Here is a 21,223-nt window from a genome sequence, read left to right on the forward strand (position 1 = left end):
AGCCCCGCACGGCACCCCGAAAAGCGCTCGGCTCAGCTTCATAACCACTGCGTGCTTTTCTAAATTAAAACTGGTGCTTTGCAGGCAGGACGTTACGGGCAGCACGGCAGCGGGGGTCCAGTGCTGAGTTTGATGCCAGTATCGGAGATGGCAGAGTGCCACGAGCAAAGCCCAGGCGGCCAGGGACAGTCCCGCCACCCCACCACCCTCCCTGCACCATGTCGGGATGCAGATTTCAGCGTAGGCACAGCTGCAAGATTTTTCCCTGAAAGACGCTGCATCCACCCACATTCAAATCCCAGGCAAAGGGTGGAAAAATTAAAACACAAAGTGGTCCGAGTGTCCCTGAACAACAGCAAATGTGCAGAATCTATAAACCCCAACTTTTTTAAAGACACCTAAACTATCTCCAGAAACATGCCACGGCTCACAGCATCCACTGCAACTTGGGGATGCGCAGGCTGGACCAGAAAGCGTTCAAGGGCTCCCCCACACACCAGTGGGCACAGAGGAGGGATGGACAGACATCCCTCTCCTGTTTGCCACCTCACCCCAGCATCCTTTCAAACCCGAAAAGCCTTTTCAGGCAACTCTGCCTCCCCACACCTGCAAAGCATTCCTTTTGCAACCCTCTCCCTCCTGATGGCCGTGTCCATCTCACCAGGGTTGGATCTGAAAACAACTCATTATACACCAAAATTGCTGAAAACCCCGAAAGTACTAAATTGCTGAAGCTACAGCAGCTCCCGCCCGCAAGAGAGGATGTGGAAACCTTCACCCAACCGCAGAGGCACAAAGAGCCCCCTTGCAGCCTCCTCCCTGTCCTCCAGGAGCACCAGGGACCTTGGTGCCCAATGCAGGGCCAGGGAACACCGGAGCACCCAGCACCCCTGAGCCACGTCCTCGCCCACCCACCCGTGACCGCGGCTGAACTGGCTGCGGAGCAGACACCGCACCAGAGCAATCCCCCCCCGGCCCCACACGCCTCCTCACCTCCATCCCCCCGGAAGGGCCAGCCTGGCCATGCTGTCCCCCTCCCTGGGGCGAGGCAGGAGTTTAAATATTTATTTACCAGGAGGAAGTGAAAGCCAGCCAGCCTGGCAGAAGAGACAGAATTAGCCAATACTGGGTTGATTTAATGGTTTTGCTGGGGCTGTGACACACAGAACTAGAGGTTTCTGAACAACGACCCTGCAGCTAACAAAGAGGGATTCTGAGAAACAGGCTCTGCCTCCACGCAGACACACAGCATCCATCCGTCTGCTGCCGTGGGAAAAAGCCAAGCATCCACTTCAAGCGGAGCTGCAGCACAGCCACGTCTCTGGGCTCTTCCCCTGGAGCACACGAGCTCTCCGCTCCATCCCCTGCTCCCACGGTGCCTCCCCGGAGCACCGGGACACGCTGGCACAGCCACAGCTCCTAACGCGGCCGGGACAGCTGATCATGGAAGATCTTCTGCATGACTGCTGCTCTCATCCAGCCTGGTCTCTACCAGGCTTGCAGGGTGGCACCAATCTTTCCAGTTCCTGAAATTAAAAGCATCATCTGCAGAGAGAAGAAAAGAAATCCTTTTATAGCATGAACACATTTGGGATAAAGCTGCTCCTGGGCACTGCGGTAGCACCGAAATCGCTCAAACTCACGTCTGGCAGGGTCAGCACCAGCACCGAGAGGTTTCTCTTCCTCCCTCCAAGAGGAGAATCACCTTCTCCTAATGCAAAACTCAGTTCTTGTCTTCCTTGAACAAACCCTAAGGGTTTTTCCTCAAGTCTCACTCCTCCCAGTGTTTTACCAGACCAGCACCCCCAAACACAGCTAGCAGATTCAGACAAACAGAACACCCCCTTATCTTCCCTGTGGTTAATAAACCTCCCAAACACAGCGGTGCGTCCCAACCCAGACACTCCTTAAACACCCAGGATACAGTCAGAGAGCATCACAACGTTGCCACCACGCTCAAGGGTCTGGAGCAGCTTTGCACATGTGCAGAGAGCAGTATACATACAGTACACATGTGTGCATTTATATCTAAATAAAAGTGAAAAGCACATTCCTGCCCCGACCTAGCCCCGCTTTGCAACCCCAGCTGTAGCAAGCAGACACAGAAAAACAGTAAACCATCAGTGCTCTTTCAAAAAAATATTTATTAGCTCATTAAAGTGACCTGTTGTCGCTGCTGCTGCTGCCGCCAGATCAAGTTTGTAGAAACCCCAACACTTCAAGCACCCGACTCCTTCCAGCCGGAGACAGCGTGAACATCGCTGCAGCCGCACGCGTGCCCTGAAACAGGGCAGCTGGGAGACCCGCAGCAAGCTGAATGGTCAAAGGAGTACTGGGGGGGTCGACTGCCCCGTTACAGAACGGCTGCTCCAACCCGTGGGATGAGGCCCCTGGCGAGATGCTGGGGACCAGCCTGATCCCCCACCAGGGTCACACCTCGTTAGTAAGTGCAAGCTCCTCAGAGCGCTGCCGTTCAGCTCATCTCTCTGCACATTCAAACAGCATGATCTTCACAACCAAAGGGCTTTGCTTAAAAATTGCTGTTTGCTTAAAAAAAATCCCAAAAATTGGATTTTTTTTTTTTTTTTTTTTGAGAAAACTAGAAAGAAATCCTAAATCCTCAGAAGTTACAGCTCTTCCCAGCCCTCTGGGTTTCTCTCTCTCCTCTTCTTCCCCCAGCAGACCTGGGCAACCCACCACGACCACCGTCACAAGAGCTCCTGCTTGTTTGTGCCACCTGTAGCCAGCATCACACGCAGAAGCCAACCTCCCAGGGCTCATGCCCGCGCTGCCATACAGAGTCTCTTCCCGGTTTCGATGACCACACACATCCCACGGACAACCCGCTGTCGGCATCCCCTCTCCCTCCCTGCAGCCCCTCGGGGATGGGGAGCACCCAGCTCCCCGACACCTCCCATCAGTTCACACCAGACCCCTCGGCAGCCGATCGGTGCCTGCTCAGCGCTTTGCCTGCTCTTCCTTTTGCTGCCATCTTCTCCCTGCCCTGCACCCCTGCTCCTGCCCGCTCCTCTAATGGACACTGCTCCAGCTACACCTGCAGACGAGGCAGGGCTGATGAACTAGAACAGAATAACTATTCCAAGAGAATAGGAGAGGAAAGCTCTATAAAAAAAATAAGCTTTTTTTTCTTCTCTCCTCCAAACAGGGCAGAGCATTTTTGCCTTTCCCTTCTCCAGGCATCCTTCCTCATCCTCCTTCCCTGACCTGCACCTCCTCGTTACCAATGTGAGCCGCTCTGAGTCTCGTTAACACATGCCCCTCGTTACACCGCTCCTCATCCTGCCCCACAGCCAGAGAAAAGGCAGTTCCACCCAGAGCGGCACGGCCAGTGTCCCTCCAGGCAAGTCCCTCCTTTCACTTCTGCTCCACCTCATCGGCCACCGCAGTCACCTCGATGGTGGCGGCAGTGTGCTCGTCCCCGGCAGCCTCGGTGGCACCTGATGGGACGGTCACGACCGTGCTCCCACCGGGAGCCATTTGTGTCACGTTCTGGATGGTCGTGCCGAGTCCCGGCAGTGTCAGCAGCTGGAAGGGGCTCACCACCTTCACCACCGTGCTGCCATCCTGGACCGCAGCCGTGCTCAGCACCGTCAGGTTGGAAGCGTCCGGGTGGATCTCCACCGTGCCGGGGAAGGTGGAGCCGGAGGAGGCCAGTACCGTGTACCCTCCCAGCAGCGGGGAGGCCGGGGAGCTGGCGGCGGGAGGCTGGGACGGGCTCTTCCCCAGCACCGAGGATGGGAGGGCTGAGACCACTTTGCCGAGAGGGAGGCTGGTGAGCTGGGAGACGGGCACGCCGGGGGGGACGGCGAGCTGCGCCGGCTGGGACAGGACTTGGGAGGTGATGGCAGCTGGTCCAGAAGTGGCCCTGGTCAGCCTGGGACGTTTTAAAGGCGTGGGGACAGAGACGGGTGTGAGGGTCATCAGGACGTTGTTGAGATGCTGCGATTTGTGCTTCAGCTCTTTTGCCCGCTTGCGGTGCTCATCACACTGCTGCTCCAGAGCTGGAGAGAGAGGAGAGTCGGCTCAGCCCCGGAACAAGCTTCCCAGGGGCTGCAGCAATGCCCGGAGCTGGTTTAGCGCACACGAGCTTTAACACAAACCCCACTTTCTTGCACAGAAAGAAAACACGCTGGCAGTGATGGCCAGTGCCGGAGCATCAGCATGTCCCGGGGGCGTACCTGCCAAATCCCGCGTGTACTGCTCCCTTGAGCGATCCATCTGACACTTGTGGCTGGCCAGGACCTTCTTGACGAGATCCAGCATACCAAAGTTCTGGACTACGTTGTTGAGTAAAACAGCATCTTAAAAACAAGACACAGATCTTTGAAGAAAGCAAAATTCCCCACACGAACTATTTACGGTTTGGTAAAAAGCCACATGACAGTGAACACATTCAGCTGAGACAGCCAAAATCTGCGGGAGGGTAACGCAAGAGGCTGGAGAAGGCAGGAGAAGTCATGAGAAAGTGCAGGAGGTCACTAGCATATAAACAGCCCTCTCTGGCTTAGCAGGGATGATAAGAAATCTGCTGGCACGGTAGCTGGTTGCTGCATCATTACTCTGATGGCCTAAATTCCACCTCGGTTCCCGAGCTGAGTGTTTGTTCCCGCCCGGAGCCAGCAGATAGGAAGCCCCAGGCACAGGGAATTGGAGAATTGAGGCCACCTGAAGCATTCCCGAGCTGAGAGCCTGCCCGTGGAGCAGCCAGAAATGGGATAAAGTTATGACAAACGATGTCCTTATAGTGCCATCCAGATACCCCTAAGGGGAAAAAAAAATCCACAAGCCCCTCTCCTGAGATGCCTCTGAGCACCCGTGCCCAGGTCCTTACCACCGAGCTGCAGCGGGGGATCCTGTGCTCGCTGCTGCAAGCCCTTCATGGTCTCCACTAGCTCCTGGTGGAACTCATAGATTACTTCTTCCAGGAGACCTGTGTCCTTCAGGCCTCGCCAGAAAGCAAAGGTGTCATCTGGAGAAAGAGAAAGCAAGGGAGAACCTCAAAATCCTTGGAGGGGTTTTAACGGCGATCTGCTCCGAGTGCCCTGTCTGGCTCCTGTGAGGGCAAAGTCCCCCCAGGCTGTAGGTACGGGGTGCTGGGGCAAAGCCCAGCAGAGCGTGTACCTGAAGGAGGGGCAGCTGGAAAAAGGACATGTTTTCCCCATCCTCTGTCACACAAACAGGACACTGATGCTACAGAAAGGCCCATTGCTCAGAGCACACCAGAGGAGCCAGAATGATTTTAGGACCCTTCTGATTTCTCTCCACCCTCCCTAGAGCCACACCAAGCATTTGGCTGACACTTTGGCATTTTAGTGCTTAGAAACAATTCGTCCCAAGACGATGCTGCAGTCAGACCCCACACAGGCAGGATACGACACGGCACTATACGCGAGTAAGCGGCAAACAAATAATCCCAGTGGAGGCTCAAGCGGCTTTCCCTACATCTCCTCCATCCTCTGCCCCGGACGCGCTGAGCCCGGCAGGATCCCAAGCCGTACCTCCAATGCTGGTGCTCCAATCGCTGGAATCCTCGCATGTTTCTATGGTAATTGTAGCTGGGGATCCGTTCACTGCAACCAATAGCAAAAAAGAAAAGAAAAAAAAATCCAAGTCCTGATTTTTCTCTGTATTTTCACAGGCTGTTTCTGAGGGAAGCACTCCCTTGCTGCATTTCTGCAACTTCTCCTTTCTATTGCGTAGGACCACTTTTGAACGTAGCTCTCAAAGCTGAACGGAGAGAGACGCCCAAGCGGATGGTGAAGCCGTGCACAGTTGCTGTGCCAGCAGTACTTATTTTTCCACATCTCAGTGCAATACCACAGGGATTACTTCTGCAACCCTTGCACAAGAACACGTGCCCCAGAAGAGCGTTTACCTCCTGTTCCCCGCTGCATACGCACTAGTACTGCTTAGGACAGAAGTCAAACAGATTTAGAGTCTGATTTTTTTTGGCAATCCTTTTTTGCCCAGTTTACAGTTTGCAGGACTGGGATGTCTGGAAGGTTTCTAAAGCCTTGAAGGGGAGAGCATCCCCCGGCTGCGCAGGGATGCAGCGGGGGCTCGCTCCCTCCCTCCAGCTCTGCCAAATCTCAGCAGTTTTGTTACTGTAGAGCTGGGGGAACCGGCATCATTCGAGCTGTGCACAGGCATGGGATGAATGGGAATCCAGCCAGAGACCCGCTGTGCTGCGCAGTGTTTGTAATACTCAGCCGCTGCCATTAAATCCAATTACTCTGCTCCTTCACTCTGCAGCCTTCAGGGCTCTCTGGTTATTCCAGCACAGCCCAGCAGCGTGGGAAGAGTCTCCCTGTTAGCGAACAGATGTCCACGTTCAACGGGAGGGCTCGGACAGGCTGCACCATGCGCTGGCATTGGTTTCCCCACCACAACACCAGGCTGTGGTGCCAAAGACGCTCTGCAGAGCTGGCCAAGGGGCTCGCCCTGTCCTTGCTCTGCTCCCACAGACACCATCAGCTCAGGGTGTGGGACTCTCTGGGGGCTGTTCTTAACTCTCACAAGCAAAAGGAGTTAAGAAATATAGAAGTACGAAGAAATTAGAAAGCTTTCCAATAAAATACTTGCCTGTAATGATAGGTCAAATTAAATTTAGGGCTACAGCTATGTAGCCACAACATCATTTAAATCCAGTTTTATGAACCACATGCAAGAGTGCAAATAAACCCCCCCTGTTTTATCCTCTAGTTCTCTTTAATCTTTCATCAGGCAAACCTGATAATAATTCAGCCAGGGAGCCTTAAACGAAACCCCCTAAATTATTCCAGAAGTAGTCAGGACAGAGCCGGGGGGAGGAGGGACCCCTACCCTGGCACCCTGCGCAGCAGGAGCCGAGCTGATCCCTGCCTCCTGGGATGAGCACTACGGACACAGTGCCCGACCAGCAGCAAGGACAGAAGGGAACTTCGTTGAGCAATAACTCTTCTGCTTCAGCAATAAGTCTTTTGCTTCAGCTACACAGTTTGGGGTAAGGCAGGAGGCCAGAAGGGCAGCTCTCCGCTCATGCAGTGTTACACAGCGACTAGGTGAGTTACTGCATCTCAGCCAAGATGCTCTAAGAACAACTCTACCTCGCTCTGCTATGGGGAGTCCTGCAACAGAGCAGGGAGAGAAAGCAGAGGATAAAAAAACCCCGCAAAGTGGAGAAAAAAAAGAGGCAATGGTAAGGGGCATTGGTTATGTGGCATTTGTTATGCTTTAATGCTTCAAAGCCCCTGCTTAGGGTGCAAGGAACGGCTGGACGTACCATCCGCAGAAGCAGGAGTGAGAGGGATGTACTCTGTCGATGTCTGGCTGGTCAAGGACACCCTGGCTCCGGTCAGGTCGATTTTGGTGCTCCGACAGGTGTTGGAACAGACCTTCGTGTGCTGGTAGAAATCCAGCTCTCCTGAGTCCATGATCTTCCTGCAAGACAGAGCGCAAGCACGGGGACGCGCAGGTCAGCAGGAGCTGAGATGCAGCTCCTGGCAGCCTTCGCCCCCAAACTTCTCAAAGTCCCAGATGAAAAGCAAAAACCAGGAGATTAGGCAGAAGCAACAGTCAGAACTTCTCTTCACAAGTCCCCCTGTGCCCTGACCTTAGAGGCAGCATTAACTAAGAGTTAATTAAAACAGCATCTACACCCTGCTCTGTACTGGCCACACGTACAAATCCAACAACTACACGATGCTCCAGTGGTGGTAAAGTGTTTTGGGAGGCTGGGATGGGGAGGAAAGAGCCCATCAAGCACATTGTGCTGCAGCTGCAGTAAAGAACTGGAACAGATTTGGTTTCTGACCACTTCCCTGCCACGTCCTGCATCCTCCTGCCAGATCAAATGGCATTAGGGGCTCCTCCGGACCACAAATGGTTAAAGACCACTGGGGAGCGCTCGCTTCCCCACTCAAACCAGACTCCAGAGCTGGCAGGAGCCACAAACCTCTCTGAGCAGGCTTTTCTGCATGGGGGTCTGTAATTTAAACTAGGAACCCTCACTGGGTCTGATGAACTCCTGGATCATTGAGGGAGAAAGAAGACGAGAAGGTCCCAGTCCAGTCCCACCAGCACCTTCCCCCCATGCTCACCTGCAGCTTCTAGGAGAAGGGTCAGCTGAAATCTCAATCCAAGACTGAGACAGTAAGAAGTCTCTTCGTTCCCTTTTTGACTCTACACCTCATAAAGAGGTGGGACATAACCCTATTTATAAACTAAAATAAGGTCTCTCAGCTTAAGCAAAGGAGGTTGCAACATTGGCACATGTGACCTTCCCAGTCTAAGCAAGCTGTCTCCAAAGCATCCCCAGGCTTTCCTGGCCAACAACAACCTGAGCTTCCTAAGGCTTGCTCCCATGGGCTTCTGGGCTTGCCTTCACACATTCCTTGTGAAGTTTTTTTTTCCTTGAAAGACTTGCCTTGCCATAAGCCTATTATGCAAAATCTACATGGAGCAAAAAGCTGCTTAGAAGGAATACGGGCGACTCCTGCATTGAAGCAGAAGAATACAGGCAAATGCAATGTCACCCTGTGAAGAGAGTACAAAATCACTGACAGTTCCTGGAGAAAGAGGTGATGCATTTTTATCGTGCCTACAGGCAGAGACAGACTTTAATTAAATCACAGTCTCAGGCCGGTGTTCAAGAAGACCATAGAAGAATTAAATTACTGTAGTTAAGACTAGAAAAGAGAAATGCTTGCATAAATAAGCTTTAAATAAGTCCTTGGCAGGGAAAAAAAAAAGTGATATAAAGCAGACCTACTGCAATGGGAGCATTAGTTCATGACCAGACTTCCATTTGGTAGGTCACACTGAGAACCTGTAGACAGCACGACCCAACCACCACTGGCCATTAAAGTTTTCAATGACCTTATGCCAGCTGGGAACTCAGCATGGCTCAAGTCCTAAAAGGACCGGGGAAGCATTTCTTGCCCCAAATTATTCCCTAGGCACAAGGATAAAGCAAAGCCATTGGACAGACCACGTTTGGGGCCAGGTCGTTATTAGGACAAACGTTTAGTGGCACATTTGTTCTCCCAGCAGCAAAAGAACCATGCCAAAGGCTCTGTCCCATCCCACCATAATACCCCAGAAAGTCATCATCTCCACTGTTGCTCTGCAGATACAAACGAAGAGACTAACCGGAGCATGATCCCGTTCATCCGGATCGCCCGCTTCCAATCCTTCAGCGTCGACTTGCCCGCCAAGTGGACAAACTCCTTGGGACTAATTAGGTGATCGTCAAACTGCAAAAGGCAGAAGTGCAACATCAGTGTGACAAGCCATAAAATAACGAAAGCGTGCCCTGCAAGTGTGATTCAGCAGCAGAGCCAGGCTGCCTGGATGGCACTTCCCAGTACCCAGCGCTGGAGTGCAGCTGCATCGCAGCCTCAATGTGCTCTTTAAACACCACCACCAAAACAGATGCTGACACACACTTCCCCACCTTAGAGAACATTGACTGAGTTAAAAAAATTGCAGCCACATATTGCTTTCATGGATGGTTAATTAACAGCTCCTCCAAGCCACGGGTTTGGGGTGTGTGCGCAGCACAAAGGAGTTTGCTAACTGCCCAACCCAGGCAGGACAATGGGAAAAACACCCGTAGCTTGTGTAAAGTGTCATTAACAGCGGTGAGCAGCTCACACTCCCACTAACGAGCAGACTCACAACAAAAGCCAGGCTGCCCACACAGTGATGTTTGGTCCAGGGACATGCTACGCCGCACGCAAGCGAGAGAAGGAGAAGCGCGTTTGGTCTTTGACCTCCTGCTACCAAACCCAGCCATCGATATCGGTGAAACCTCTGGCCTCTCTCACAGCACACACCCACTTCTACCGAAAACCAGCTTTAGGGAGTTGGCATGCACTATCGGCAGCCAGCTCGTCCCCCTTCTTTTATGGCCCTACACACCCAGCTGTGCCTCAACCCATGTCCTGACCTAAAAGCGACCTGCAGAATCAGGCAGTCGTCTAAAGAGCTGCTTTACGGCCCATCTCAGAAAGCATTTCCCAAGTCCAGGCCTCCTCTTTCCAATGCCCATGTTGACCAATGTAGAGCTCACTCACCATTACTGCACGAGAAACTGCTTCTCTGAACAAGCGCATGGGCTTCGGTGCAAGGAGAAGACCAATTTTAGGCAGCAGCAGCATTATCTGCAGCAGTCCATCTCTCCTACAAAGGGCAAGGACCATCCTCTGGAAAGCCCTCTTGCAACAGAGCCCAGAGCTACTCCCTCAGCAGGGTACCATTTAGCCTCTGTGTAAATGCCAGTGATGACTTACTACACCATCACACACAGTATGGCCCTGGAAATGAAAGTTTGGCCCTGCTCCCCAAATTCATGCAAATTTTATGCGTTCAACCTATTCGATAGGTCCCTTGCTAATATCTTCTCAACTCTCTCTCAAACTGAGTAGACACTGGAAGTGCCCAAATTTCTCAGACTCTCCAGCAACGCAGTTAAATTGAGGCAGCATCTCTCCAGCCAGGACTGCTCAACTTGACTGAGAAGACAAACATCAGGTACCACAATACCAAGAATTTCCTCCTCTTCGACTACAATGTGATTCTGATGCAAAGCAGCTTACCAAAGCTCAGCAAAACCAGGACAAGCCAGGTGAGCCTGCAACACGGGCATGGGAAGGCACAAGTCCAGCGTTGGGGCCCTTTATTCTCACCTGCACACACTTCACGTTGATCCCAGGGCACACGAACTTTCTCCAGATGAGGTTGGCTTTGCTGTCCCCGCAGGTGATGGGGTAGACAATCTCTGCCTCCAAACTGTCCTCATCTTCAGCCATCTTCACTTCTCACAGGGAACAGAGGAAGGGACAGATCAAAAAGAAACGTGAGTCGCAGTCCCTGATTCACCACCCCGAGGCACACGTACAGCGATAAAGTAGCTTTGAAGCTCAGGATTAAAAAAAAACAACAACAAACAAAACCAAAAGAACAGATGATGCATGGTGGGGTGCGTTGGGGTTTGTGGCCACCACTCACTTGCGCTTTGCTACTAAAGCATCTGACCGCCCAAATTTCTCACGCAAAACAGCACAGGCAGATTTATACTGACCCGGCTGCAGCTGAGTACGTGAAATCTGAGAAGACAGTGGCCGGGGCTGAAAAAATTCAACTCTTGATAAAAATGAAAGGAATTATGTTCTTTGGGTAATTAAAAAGTCACCCTTGTTTTTAGAGTAAAACTTTTAAAGTCAACTCCAGCCCAGCTGGTCACAGTCTTTGCTTACTCAATTCACTCTTGCTTGTAACCAAAGCCAGTGAGTTTGCAAAACCGACATCCCCACCGCAAGCTGGAAGCCAGGAGCCAGCGATGGCCAGACACAGGGTCTCATCCTGCACCAGGAGAGGGCAGCAGCAGCCCAGCCAGCAGCCACCAGCTCCCTTCCCCTCACCCAGCCCCTGCAGCTCCCCAGGCTCCCCTGGATGCTGGGGTGAGCATCCCTGAGCCCCCCAAGGAGAGCATCCCCAGATGCTGGGCAGAGCATCCCCAGGGCCAGCCGGCAGCCCTGCACAGTGGTGGCCAGACCCTCTCAGCCAGCACCAGTGCAGGGTTGTGCCACGCTGGAGCGGTGGAGCTGGCACGGCACAACTAGAGGCTACGGCACGGGCTGAACCTACCTAGGACTGCTTCCTTCAGATGCGTGGAGGCTGTAAAGGCAGCAGCAGCCGCAGCAGCTGCATTTTCGGTCTCCAGCGTGTCTTCATTTATGTCACCGCTGGTAAGAGAGTCAGAGAAGCAGAGTTAAGCCACGTCGATGTGCCACCCCCACACCCGGTGCCCCATGGAGACATTGCTTCAAAAGTCATTCGGACTACATTTTCCCACAAGAGCTACAAGTCGGCTCTGGTTTTGAGAGGCTCAGTTCCATTTTCGCGTACGGACATGAAGAGCCCTGCAGCAGGCAGGCAGGACCGCTGCCAGCAGCCCGGCTGGCTCTGCCTCGCCTCCCTTTTAATCCCAGCCCCATGGAGCTGCCTCCAGCACAGCCTGTGCTGGGGAGCTGGCGTGGAGGGATGCTGTCAGCACGGCCCCTTGCTCAGAAGTCGCTGCCAGCCTCTGGCAGCTTTGCCCAAGAAGAATTCCCCAGGAAAAACATGTGTGTGAAACATGCTGCCGCTGTCGGACTGGCTGAATCCCCCAGTACATGGGATGCTCCCAGGAGCAGGATCTCAAGGAGCCGTGAACATGCTATCAGGAGTTCGACAAACCCTAACAGCAGATCTGTGAGCAGAGATAACATAACACGAGCTATAGACCCTTGCAATCCAATCTCTGAGCCTCTTACAACTCCATATACCCACGACATTAACTAACAGCTGGCTATCCAACTGCTTTCATCCTCCCACCCCGGAGATCTCCAGCTTCTCTTGGTGCTTTGCCGATGGAGACACACAGCTGGTCCCGCACAGCGTCTGCACCCTCACTGTTCGCCCGTTCCAGCTCTCACTGCGGCGTGGAGCCCCAAGCCCCTCTGACAAGCTTTGGAGCATACTCAGATGGGAAAGGCATTTATGGCTGTGATACAGGACACGCTCCTCAGTGCCTCGGCTGGGAGGGTCCTGCGCGAGGTAGGAAGCCCACGCTGGTATCCTTACGGATCCGACCCGTGTGTCACGGCCAGCTCTCAGCACAGACCATTCCTAATGGGTTTTAAGATGTGTGTTTGGTTTTGTTATTGAAGATGTCTAATTGCTGTAGCAAGCTTGTCCTGCAGGGGCAGGGGACCCACTTAACTTTTCACATACTTCAATATCAAAACTGCCTAAGGAAGACCGTAAGGAGGAAATACACCTGAAATCTACCCCAGTTTGGTATCACCAGTGAATTAAAAGAATGGTCCGAGTGACTCACCGGCAACCACATTTCCCACCTGCAGTGCCACGGGGACAAGCAAAGTCAAGAGCAACTGGTTTTTCCATCCTGGTCTCCTAACACACAGCTCCGGGGTGGAACTGCAGTTCAAAGCATCCCTCCCCCTGCCAGCCGCAGGGCAGGTCCCTGGTGGGGAGCAGCACCGAGATAAGGGAACCAGCGTGGGCGGCAGCTCAGCCTCCCTGGGTGAGTAACTCAGGAGATGCTGCTGCAGAGAAGCGAGAGCTGAAGGCAGCCCCGGCTGTGGAAGAAAGGCACCGTGGGATGTCACGCTGCCTCTGCAGCTCGCAGCGACCAACAACCCAGAGCCCTGGGAGGGAAAGGTGATGGATAACGCCAAAGGACTCAAGAAGGTAAACTCAGAGCTAACGCCTTTGCACGCAGGCGAATATTACAGAAGTGGCAGCTTGACACAAGAGAAATGGAAGAATTGTAACTTGGTTTTTCTTCATCAGTTTGCTGCTTGGTTCTTGCACTATTCCAGAGGCGTTTGGAGAAAAGCCAGCAATACCACTTCGGCAGGGCGCCCGGGCTGCAAGAGGCAGCAACCACCTCTGACGTGCAGAGCCCGGCACTCCACAGCCCTGACTCTGACCCGCCGCCTCCTGCCACAGACCAAACACCTCCACTGACTTGTCTAGAAGAAACACCCCAGCAGAAAGCCAGCACCTGAAGCAGAGCTTCCTCCAGGACTCTATCACATTCACACCGCTCCAAAAATGACCAAAAGGCATGACTGGATTGGGAGAAATAACCCAGCCCACATCTTACACCCCATCCCCCAGAGAAAAAACAAACCAACTTCAACAGCTTGTATGAAAAATTCAAGCAACTGAAGTCTGTGACTGGAGGGGGGCAGGGAGGGGGAAGAGAAAACCGCAAAAAAGGTGAGTTTCTCCACACTGCTTCCCCCATCCCATTCCAGAGGTACAGACCAAGGCAGATGCAGGAGAAAACTCAAACCAAGCCCCAGCGCGCATCCCACCAAACCGGTCCTGCCTTCGCCGGTTGCCATGACGAAGCCGGGGGAGGATGGCTCTCATCTTCCTCCCCGGGAGGATCCATAAACCAGATGGGAGGAAGAGAAGAAAGCGCATGCTGATAAAGCAGCGGGCTCGTGTCTCCTTTCTCCTCCACTCTTGCCTCGCCTGGAAACTTGAGAGAAAAAAGTCTCCACCAGAAACCTGCGCTGGGGATGCTGCTCAGAAACACAGGCATCTCATCAGAGCATCGAGTACAGGTCCCTTCCAATTGCAGACGAAAGAGAAAAGCTTCTTGCTGATTATTACTATTTTCCCATTTCCCTCTGCCTTTTCCAGTCAACCTTAAAAACACATGAACTAATTAACCATTGGTCATATTTATTTTTTTTAAACTGCAAAACCATACCCAAAGGAATACTAGAAAAAGGCATCGACCCCCAAGCTGAGTTTGGTTTCTAAGCGCCACATAAGACAAGTTGAAAGCCCGTTCCCCGTGTGAGCGGTGACCGAGCCAAAGCCGAGGCATCCCAGCCCGCGCTCGCAGCCGCTTTCCTCACGCCAGCTGGGGCTGCAAAGGGAAAACAGAGGGAGATGGAGCCAGTGCTGCTACAGCATCTCCCCGGGAGAGTGAAGCCAACCGTCCAAGGGTACGGAGAGACCGTGGGTGGCTCGTGCTGCCACCCAGCACCAGCCCCACAGCCCTGCTCGGTGAGGGGAGTGCCAGCAGCCGGCGCAGCGGGAGTCAGGTGCGTTTTGATCCACGAGCTGGAGATCCGCATTCTTCCCGTCAACTCCGGAGTACAGGGGAGCGAGGAGCCTGCCCGCTGGCCCTTCTCCAGAGAGCTGCATGGAAAACCCTCAGGGAATCTCTTAATGCCTGCTAAGATGGGCTCTGCTTGTAGCTGGGACTAAATAAAAATCATCCTCTCTCTGCTGTACAGAGCTGTCCTGCTCCTGACCGTCCAGGGGACAATAGGAGGATGAAAAAAACATTTCCAGAGAAAAACAGGAGAGGAAATAAGAACAAAAGGAAGCCAAACTGATTGAGCCAGCCTCTGCCATGATCCATGTTCCTGGACAACACTGTGGCACACCACATTAAAACCAGAAACCTTTCTGCAGCCAAGAGCTGCCACATCCCAGGTTTCACATCTGGGTGCTTCTCCACCAAGGGAGCTAAGGAAGTCACTGTGGGCCAGAAAACTAGAGGAGCGGAGTCTGTCTTCCCCACCGTCACCCATCACTCTCGGAAGCACTCTCAGACCCGGGATGCAGAGGAGGAGCAGGCCAGCTCCTCTGCCCACCCCACGCTGCCGGCTCTTGCTGCTGCCTGCCCCTGCCCGATCCCTACCAGAAGTTCATTTGTTAATGAGTTTTATACCAGTTACAGCAGAACAAGGGGAATGGTGCCACGCTGTAACGTAAAAGCTGTGCCCTGCCACCCTGCCCCGAGCCACAGGGACAGACACAGACACGGCAGAGCTTATTTGAGGAAAGGAGACAAATGTCTCCTTTTTGTGGGGAGCAATAAACGGCTGCTTGCTACCCATTTACCAAGTGCAGGGACTTCTGGATCAGACCTGCCTGGATCCAGCTCCAGGCGTGAACTTGGATTCTCTGCCCACCAAAAGAGCAAAGCACTAGAATGTCTCTGGGCGCCATCCCATGAAAGACTGTAGAGAAATAAAGCAAAGAGCCCATCGCCACACGGGCCTTCAAGGTACCAGCCAGGCACTCTGGCCGCGGGAGCAAAGACTTGACCGACCTGCAGCTGAACAGACCAGACCTGACCTGAATGAACAGCAGTCCCAGATCTGAAATGCCAACAAAAAAGGCAGAATTGGGCAAAACAGCAGCACTTCAAAAATCAGACATATTCGTTCTGGTTTTTTGAGCAGTGCCTCTCCATTCAACGCCACGTGGCATCAAGGGCAGCTCTCTCACTCCTGTTGCCAGCAGCGGAGGTTCCTGCAGAGCTTTGCAGGGGAGCCCTGCTGCACCGTGCTCACCACAATGCGGACAGACTCATCTCTTGGAGGTACGCAGCTCAGAGAAGCAATCATGAAAAATAGCAGAAAAACATTGATTTATCTACTGGTGTCCTGTTCCAACTGGATTTGCCGTCCTTTCCAACACCTAATTGCACTCAGAAAAGATGGTTTGGTTTTGGGGTTTTTGTTGGGTTTGGGTTTTTTTTAAAGATATTTTCCTCCATCCATCCATCCATCCAAAACAAGCTGTCACATTGCTTTTCATTCTGGTAAGACCAGCTTAAACCCACCAGTGGCAACTCATCTTTAACAGAAAAAGCAGAGCCTGCTCTCTAAGCTCGGAGCTGCAGAGCCCACAGCCCTGGGCATGGCCCCAGGGGCATCAGCAAGGACCTAACGAGGAACCGGAGATTGCCCAGGCATCACTGAGGTCCCCACTATGAGAAGTGACACAGGAGTAATTAGTAGGTGATTAAATACACCCAGCCCAGCTGACTACAACTGCGGGTAGAAGGTTTTCTAGCATGTCACTTGTATGCTGACCCCGTCTCTTACCTGTGCTGGGACAGGTTGGTGGTGACCAGCACCGTCTTCACCTCCTCCACACCGCCTCCATCCACCGTGCCATCAGGCGTTGTCACCACCACCACCTCCTCCATGTGAACGCTGACGTCCGGAGTTGCCATTGTGAGGCAGGAGCAGGCAGCGATGGGCAGCCAGGCGGGAGAGCCCTCGGTCACCAGCTGCCTGCGGAGAAACAAGGAAAAGTCACGCGTCAAAAGGTCTCCCTGCTAAAACTGGTCGTGGAAAAGACCATCAGTGTGGTAGGAACAAGAGGGCTGCAGAGAATCCACTCTCCTAAGGAGAAGGGGACAAGCAAATCCTCAACTGCTCCATCCCAAAAGGAGGGATGAGGGGGGGCTCGTAACCCAACACAGGCAGGGTGAGGGTGACGGGCACGGGAAGGGACTGGGGCGCAGGTGGCAAGGGGCGGAGCATGGGAGCAGATGGGAAGCAAAAAAAAATGGTCCTGGCATTCACCAAAAACTCTATGAAGAGACACAGTTTGAAGGTGCCTTTCCAAACGTATTTCAAACTATCTCAGAAGGATTTTGTGCTGCTGGAGGAGCTCATCACTCTCTCCTCCACGGTAGGAATGGGGACATCCCCCTCCTCCAAAGTCACACCAAAAAAAAAAATCAAATTAAGAAAGCACTTCAAGCCTGCAGAAACAAACTGACAGCTGAAAACTATTTTAAAGCGTGTGTTTCTAATAAATCAGCCATAGATTTAAGACAGCATTTAAAACTGACTTCAGTGCCCACTGCTGCAAAGCCAGTATTTCATATGCAAAAAGAAACTTGGGAAAAAACCCACCCCATAGTTAACTAAAGGCACAAGGAGCTGTGTATCTTTACACTCTCATGGTTGCACTACACCGCCAGCTGCTCCAGCCTTCGCACCCAGAGCACAACGTAACCCAGGAGGGTAAAGCCCCAGTCCCTCGGGGACACCATTGCCCACCTCTCCTGCCAGCCCTGCGACTGAGCCTGTGCCAGCTTCCCCGGGGATTTTAGGTAACCGTAGAATTAAAAGCAGTTTTAAACCATTCAAGCAACAGGACAGGAGAGATCAGACAAGGAAATAAATATTCTTTACCAACACATGCGTATACATGCATATATAAACATCCTCCAAACACCCGTATTATCGTTCATGTTACAAGGAGGGCGTGATAAACTTTGCATACATTACTTAGAGCCATAAAACTCTTTGCAAATCAGTTCCACGAGTGAACCACGTCTGCAGTTCCCCCAAACACCTGCGCAGCACCCACTTGCAAGCGAACGCCCAGGTATCGAGGGTGACCACGAAGCATCTCCCCCGGCACTGCACTGCTATCTCCCGTAGCGCTGGTGCAGTCCACGCACGGGCGCAGCTGTGCGAGTGCTCCTCTTGCCAAGCTCTGGCCGCTCAGGCTCCCGCTCCTGCGGGGCAGCGCTGCCCGGGCTCAAGCCGCAGTGCGAGCTCCTGCTCTGCCCACGGTTTTGTTTTCAGTCACCCGAGCAGGACCAGAACCCACTGCTGTTCCTCTGCAGAACTTTACTTCAAGCCGAGAGCTTGCTCACAGCAGCCTGCGTAATGCTTTCATCACATGGGAAAGAAATTTTCCTGGAACTTGGGGTTTCTCAAGCAACGCCCCCACTCACGTACGCGCAGCAGCAGGACCTCTGTCACGTTCTGGAGCGGTGGCACAGAGCATGGTGGAGGAGCTGCTCAGCTCCCACCACCTTCCCTGGGCCACCATCAGAGCCATGCGCTGACCTGACTCTGCAATGCGATCCGTGGCCCGTAGAAACTCCCGCCCTGACCCACGCAGAGAAGATCTCATGAGAAGATCTTCCCCTCCATGGAGGCCACGGGGTTTATCCGAGCCGAATAGCTGAAGGCGAGGACGGGTCTCTCCAAGACAGCCCAGCGTGAAGTCACCAACAGAATCAGTTTAGTTTTCGCAGCAGCAAGGAACAAAGCAAGGGCAGCCAGACCAAGGGCAACGTGAGAGAAACAGGAGGTTTTGCTACAAACCAGGATTTTAAGGATTGCAGAACCAGGCAGGGTTGCAGTGTGCGAGCCGTGTGCCTGCTCCCTGCTTCCCGTTCCCCTCACTCCTGCACCAGGACAGCAGCTCCGTGCGGCAACCACTGCCTTTTATCGGGATAAAAAGCCTGCTGGGTGCTGCACATCGGTGTACAAAGATGCAAAACGTAGTGCAGGTGCTCCGCTACATTCAGTTTAAGTACTGCAATTTTTTTCTGTTGCTCTATCCCTACACCTGTCTTTCATTTTGGGGTAAAACCCTTCTTGCAGCGTTAGCGTCACCTGCGATGGCCTCTGCCCGGGTACCCCGTTTCGGGATGCTCCAGATATTCCACCCAGCTCCTGCCAGGGATGACAGACGGCTGGCTGCACGGGCACCGCAGGAAGGCTTCAACTCCACGAGCGCACGTTGCTCAGATCCCTTTGGGCATGAACCAGTGTGGGATGGGGAAGAACTGGGCTGAAAACACAAGTAATCGTCAGCAGCGGGGTGCAGCAGGGCAGCTGGAGGGGGACGAGGGCTGGCAGGAGCACCCTGGCTCTACCTGGGCTCGGTGCACCCGTGCACGTCCCTCCTGGTGCACCTCGGATGGCACCGAGCAAGCCTCAGTGGCTGCGGGAAAGATTTGAGGGTGAGGTAGGAAGAAAAAAAAATAAAAAAGTGGAAAAAAAAAAGCATTGCACCACTCAAAGGAGGGGGAGATTTTTGGGGTGCACTGTCAGGGGAGGAGGGCACACAGCTGGGTTCCCACAGCGCGGGGAGGAGGGGGCCTGGGGGGACGGGGATGCGCGTGAGGAACGCACCAGGTGCACAGGAGAAGTGAGCAAGGGGGGTGCGCAGAGACAGGGGGGTGAAGGTGCGCGTGCAGGGAGGGTGCGCGGTGGGGGGACAAGCACGGGGGCGCACAGAGAGGAAGGCGCATGGGGGGGCTGCATGAGAGTGCAGCGAGAGGGAGTCCATGGGGAGGGGGCTTCACCAGGGGTGCAGGGGGGTTGCACAGCGGGTGGGGTGTTGCACAGAGGTGGACGGGGCGGCGGGGGGGCACACATGAGAGTGCAAGGAAGGCGCAGAAGGGCTGCACAGGGGTGCACGGAAGGGCGGCTTCACGGGGGGTGGGGGGACGAGACAGTGCAGCACAGGGGTGCGCGGGAGGTGGGCTGCACGGAGAGAGGGTGCACGGGGGGGCTGTGGCTGCACAGGCGGGGGGAGGCTGCATGGAGGGGGGTGCACGCGGGGAAGGCTGCCCAGAAAAGGGGTGCACGGGGGTGGGGTGGGGGGTGCACGGGGGTGTCGCCGCGCGCAGGACTCCCCCAGTACCGGGGGGGTGGGGGGGGGCTGGCTGCGCTCCGCATGGCGCCGCGCGGGCGGCCGGGCTGGGGGTGCCCCCCCCGCGGCGGGGCGGCGCGCGCGCTCCCGCCGGCGGCGCCGGGCGCGAGGCCGGCGGGAGGGGGGGGGGAGAAGGGGGGGGCGCGTGGGCGCGCTCACGCTGGCAGCGCCGGGCGCGCGGGAGGGAGGGAGGGAGGGAGGAGGAGGAGGAGGAGGAGGAGGGGGGGGGGGCGCGGGGCGGGCGGGCGGCCGGGCGCTGCCGCCGTCTCCTGCCGCTGCCGTAACGTCCTGACGCTCCGCAGGGACCCGCCGGCCGGACGGCGCGTGCGGAGGCCCCGCGGCCGGGCGACGCCGGGCCCGGCGCTTACCTCAGGCCGGGGTCCCGCTGACCCCGCTCCGGTTCCGGCGGCGGGCGCTCCGGCTGGGCGGCGGGCGGTGGGTGCGGGGAGGGAAGGGAGGCAGGGTGGGGGGGGGGGGGATGGGGGGGGGGAGCGGGGCTCAGCCGCGCGCGGCTCTCGGCCCCCGCGCAGGCGCACGGCCGGGCCCGGCTCCCGGGACTTATTTCGCGGGGGCGCCGCGGCCCGAGCTGCCTGTGAAATAGGTGCCGGGCCGGCGTAGCGCGCCTGCGCGCCGGCGGCGGGCGGGGGACGGGGGCAAGGCGCGCGCCGACCGGGTCTGTCCGCGCGTGGGATCCGCTGCTGCGCCGGCACCCGCCTCCGTGGGGGATCCCCCGGGTCCTGCGTGTCCCCAGGGGCCCTGTGTCCTCCCCGCGTCCTGCATGCTCTCCGCGGCCTTGCGTGCCCCCCCCCCCCGTGTCTCCTGTGTCCCCTCGCCATGCGGGCCCTTGCATGCCCCCCGTGTCTCCTGCGTGTCCGTGCCCCCCTCCCCCCGCGTCGTCCCCCCTCCGGGCCCTGCGTGCTTCCCCTGGCTCCCCGCATGCAGCTGTACGTGACCGCCTGGGGCCTGTGCATGATGCCCTCCCTTTGCCTGCACCCGGCGTGCGCGTGCTCCCTGGGCCCCCAAATGTGCGCAGGGCCCCCCCCAGCCCAGGCCGTGGCTGCACTGGGCGTACGCGTGCACCTTGGCGTGTACGGCCCCCTGCCCCCCGAGGCTGTGTGTGCACCTGAGGCCAAGTGCAGCGGGGGTGCTGGGTGTGTATTTCCCCCTCGCTCCCCGCAGGTGTGTGCGTGCGTGGAGGGGAAGCGTGTGCGTGGTGTTTTGGAGCGCGGAGCTCTGCTTGTGCACGCATTTTATAGGGGGCTGGGGAACTTTCAGTACCTGCCTTTGCCATTGGGGCACAGCGTGTACCGGTCCCCGCAGCGTTTTGGGGTGTCCTGCACGCAGCCCAAGGCATTTCTGCCCAGTGGCAGGCGCGCACGTGCTCCCTTTTGCCCAGACTCTCTGCTTGGGCCCAAGCAAA

At 55.3% G+C, this 21,223-nt stretch overlaps 1 protein-coding gene across 6 annotated transcripts; it reads right to left on the reverse strand.

Moving 5' to 3' along the window:
• Positions 1 to 1,101: 1,101 nt before the first annotated feature.
• On the reverse strand, positions 1,102 to 20,791 carry GMEB2 (glucocorticoid modulatory element binding protein 2). Of its 6 annotated transcripts, none has more exons than XR_008579651.1 (11): positions 20,172 to 20,791; positions 16,434 to 16,625; positions 11,650 to 11,747; positions 10,689 to 10,819; positions 9,151 to 9,254; positions 7,283 to 7,440; positions 5,520 to 5,591; positions 4,853 to 4,990; positions 4,200 to 4,322; positions 2,165 to 4,022; positions 1,102 to 1,545 (listed from the first exon to the last, which is right to left on the reverse strand). XR_008579651.1 is itself a non-coding variant. In XM_054845697.1 (11 exons), the coding sequence occupies exons 3-11, from the start codon at positions 16,562 to 16,564 to the stop codon at positions 3,376 to 3,378; spliced, it is 1,602 nt and encodes a 533-aa protein (XP_054701672.1). In that variant the 5' UTR covers positions 16,565 to 16,625; positions 18,759 to 18,936; positions 20,172 to 20,272; the 3' UTR covers positions 2,125 to 3,375. The 6 variants fall into 6 exon arrangements, 5 of the variants coding, with proteins under 5 accessions (XP_054701672.1, XP_054701673.1, XP_054701671.1 ...); XM_054845697.1 differs by lacking the exon at positions 1,102 to 1,545 and adding an exon at positions 18,759 to 18,936 and having other exon boundaries at positions 2,125 to 4,022; positions 20,172 to 20,272; XM_054845698.1 differs by lacking the exons at positions 1,102 to 1,545; positions 20,172 to 20,791 and adding exons at positions 18,759 to 18,936; positions 19,022 to 19,082 and having other exon boundaries at positions 2,125 to 4,022; positions 16,434 to 16,621.
• Positions 20,792 to 21,223: the final 432 nt, after the last annotated feature.

This window comes from Grus americana, chromosome 17 (assembly GCF_028858705.1).
Source record: "Grus americana isolate bGruAme1 chromosome 17, bGruAme1.mat, whole genome shotgun sequence".
Taxonomy (NCBI): Eukaryota; Metazoa; Chordata; class Aves; order Gruiformes; family Gruidae; genus Grus; species Grus americana.

Bases quoted from the DNA above. Each gene is read 5' to 3' on its own strand.
- GMEB2 (XM_054845694.1), bottom strand. From the start codon at position 20,653: ATGCAAGGGCCCGCATGGCGAGGGGACACAGGAGACACGGGGGGGGGG. The intron at 4,991-5,519 runs GTACGGCTTGGG...CTCTTTCTCCAG, and splicing joins TTGGAGCACCAGCATTGGAG to ATGACACCTTTGCTTTCTGG. The intron at 4,023-4,199 runs GTACGCCCCCGG...CTCTCTCTCCAG, and splicing joins GTACACGCGGGATTTGGCAG to CTCTGGAGCAGCAGTGTGAT.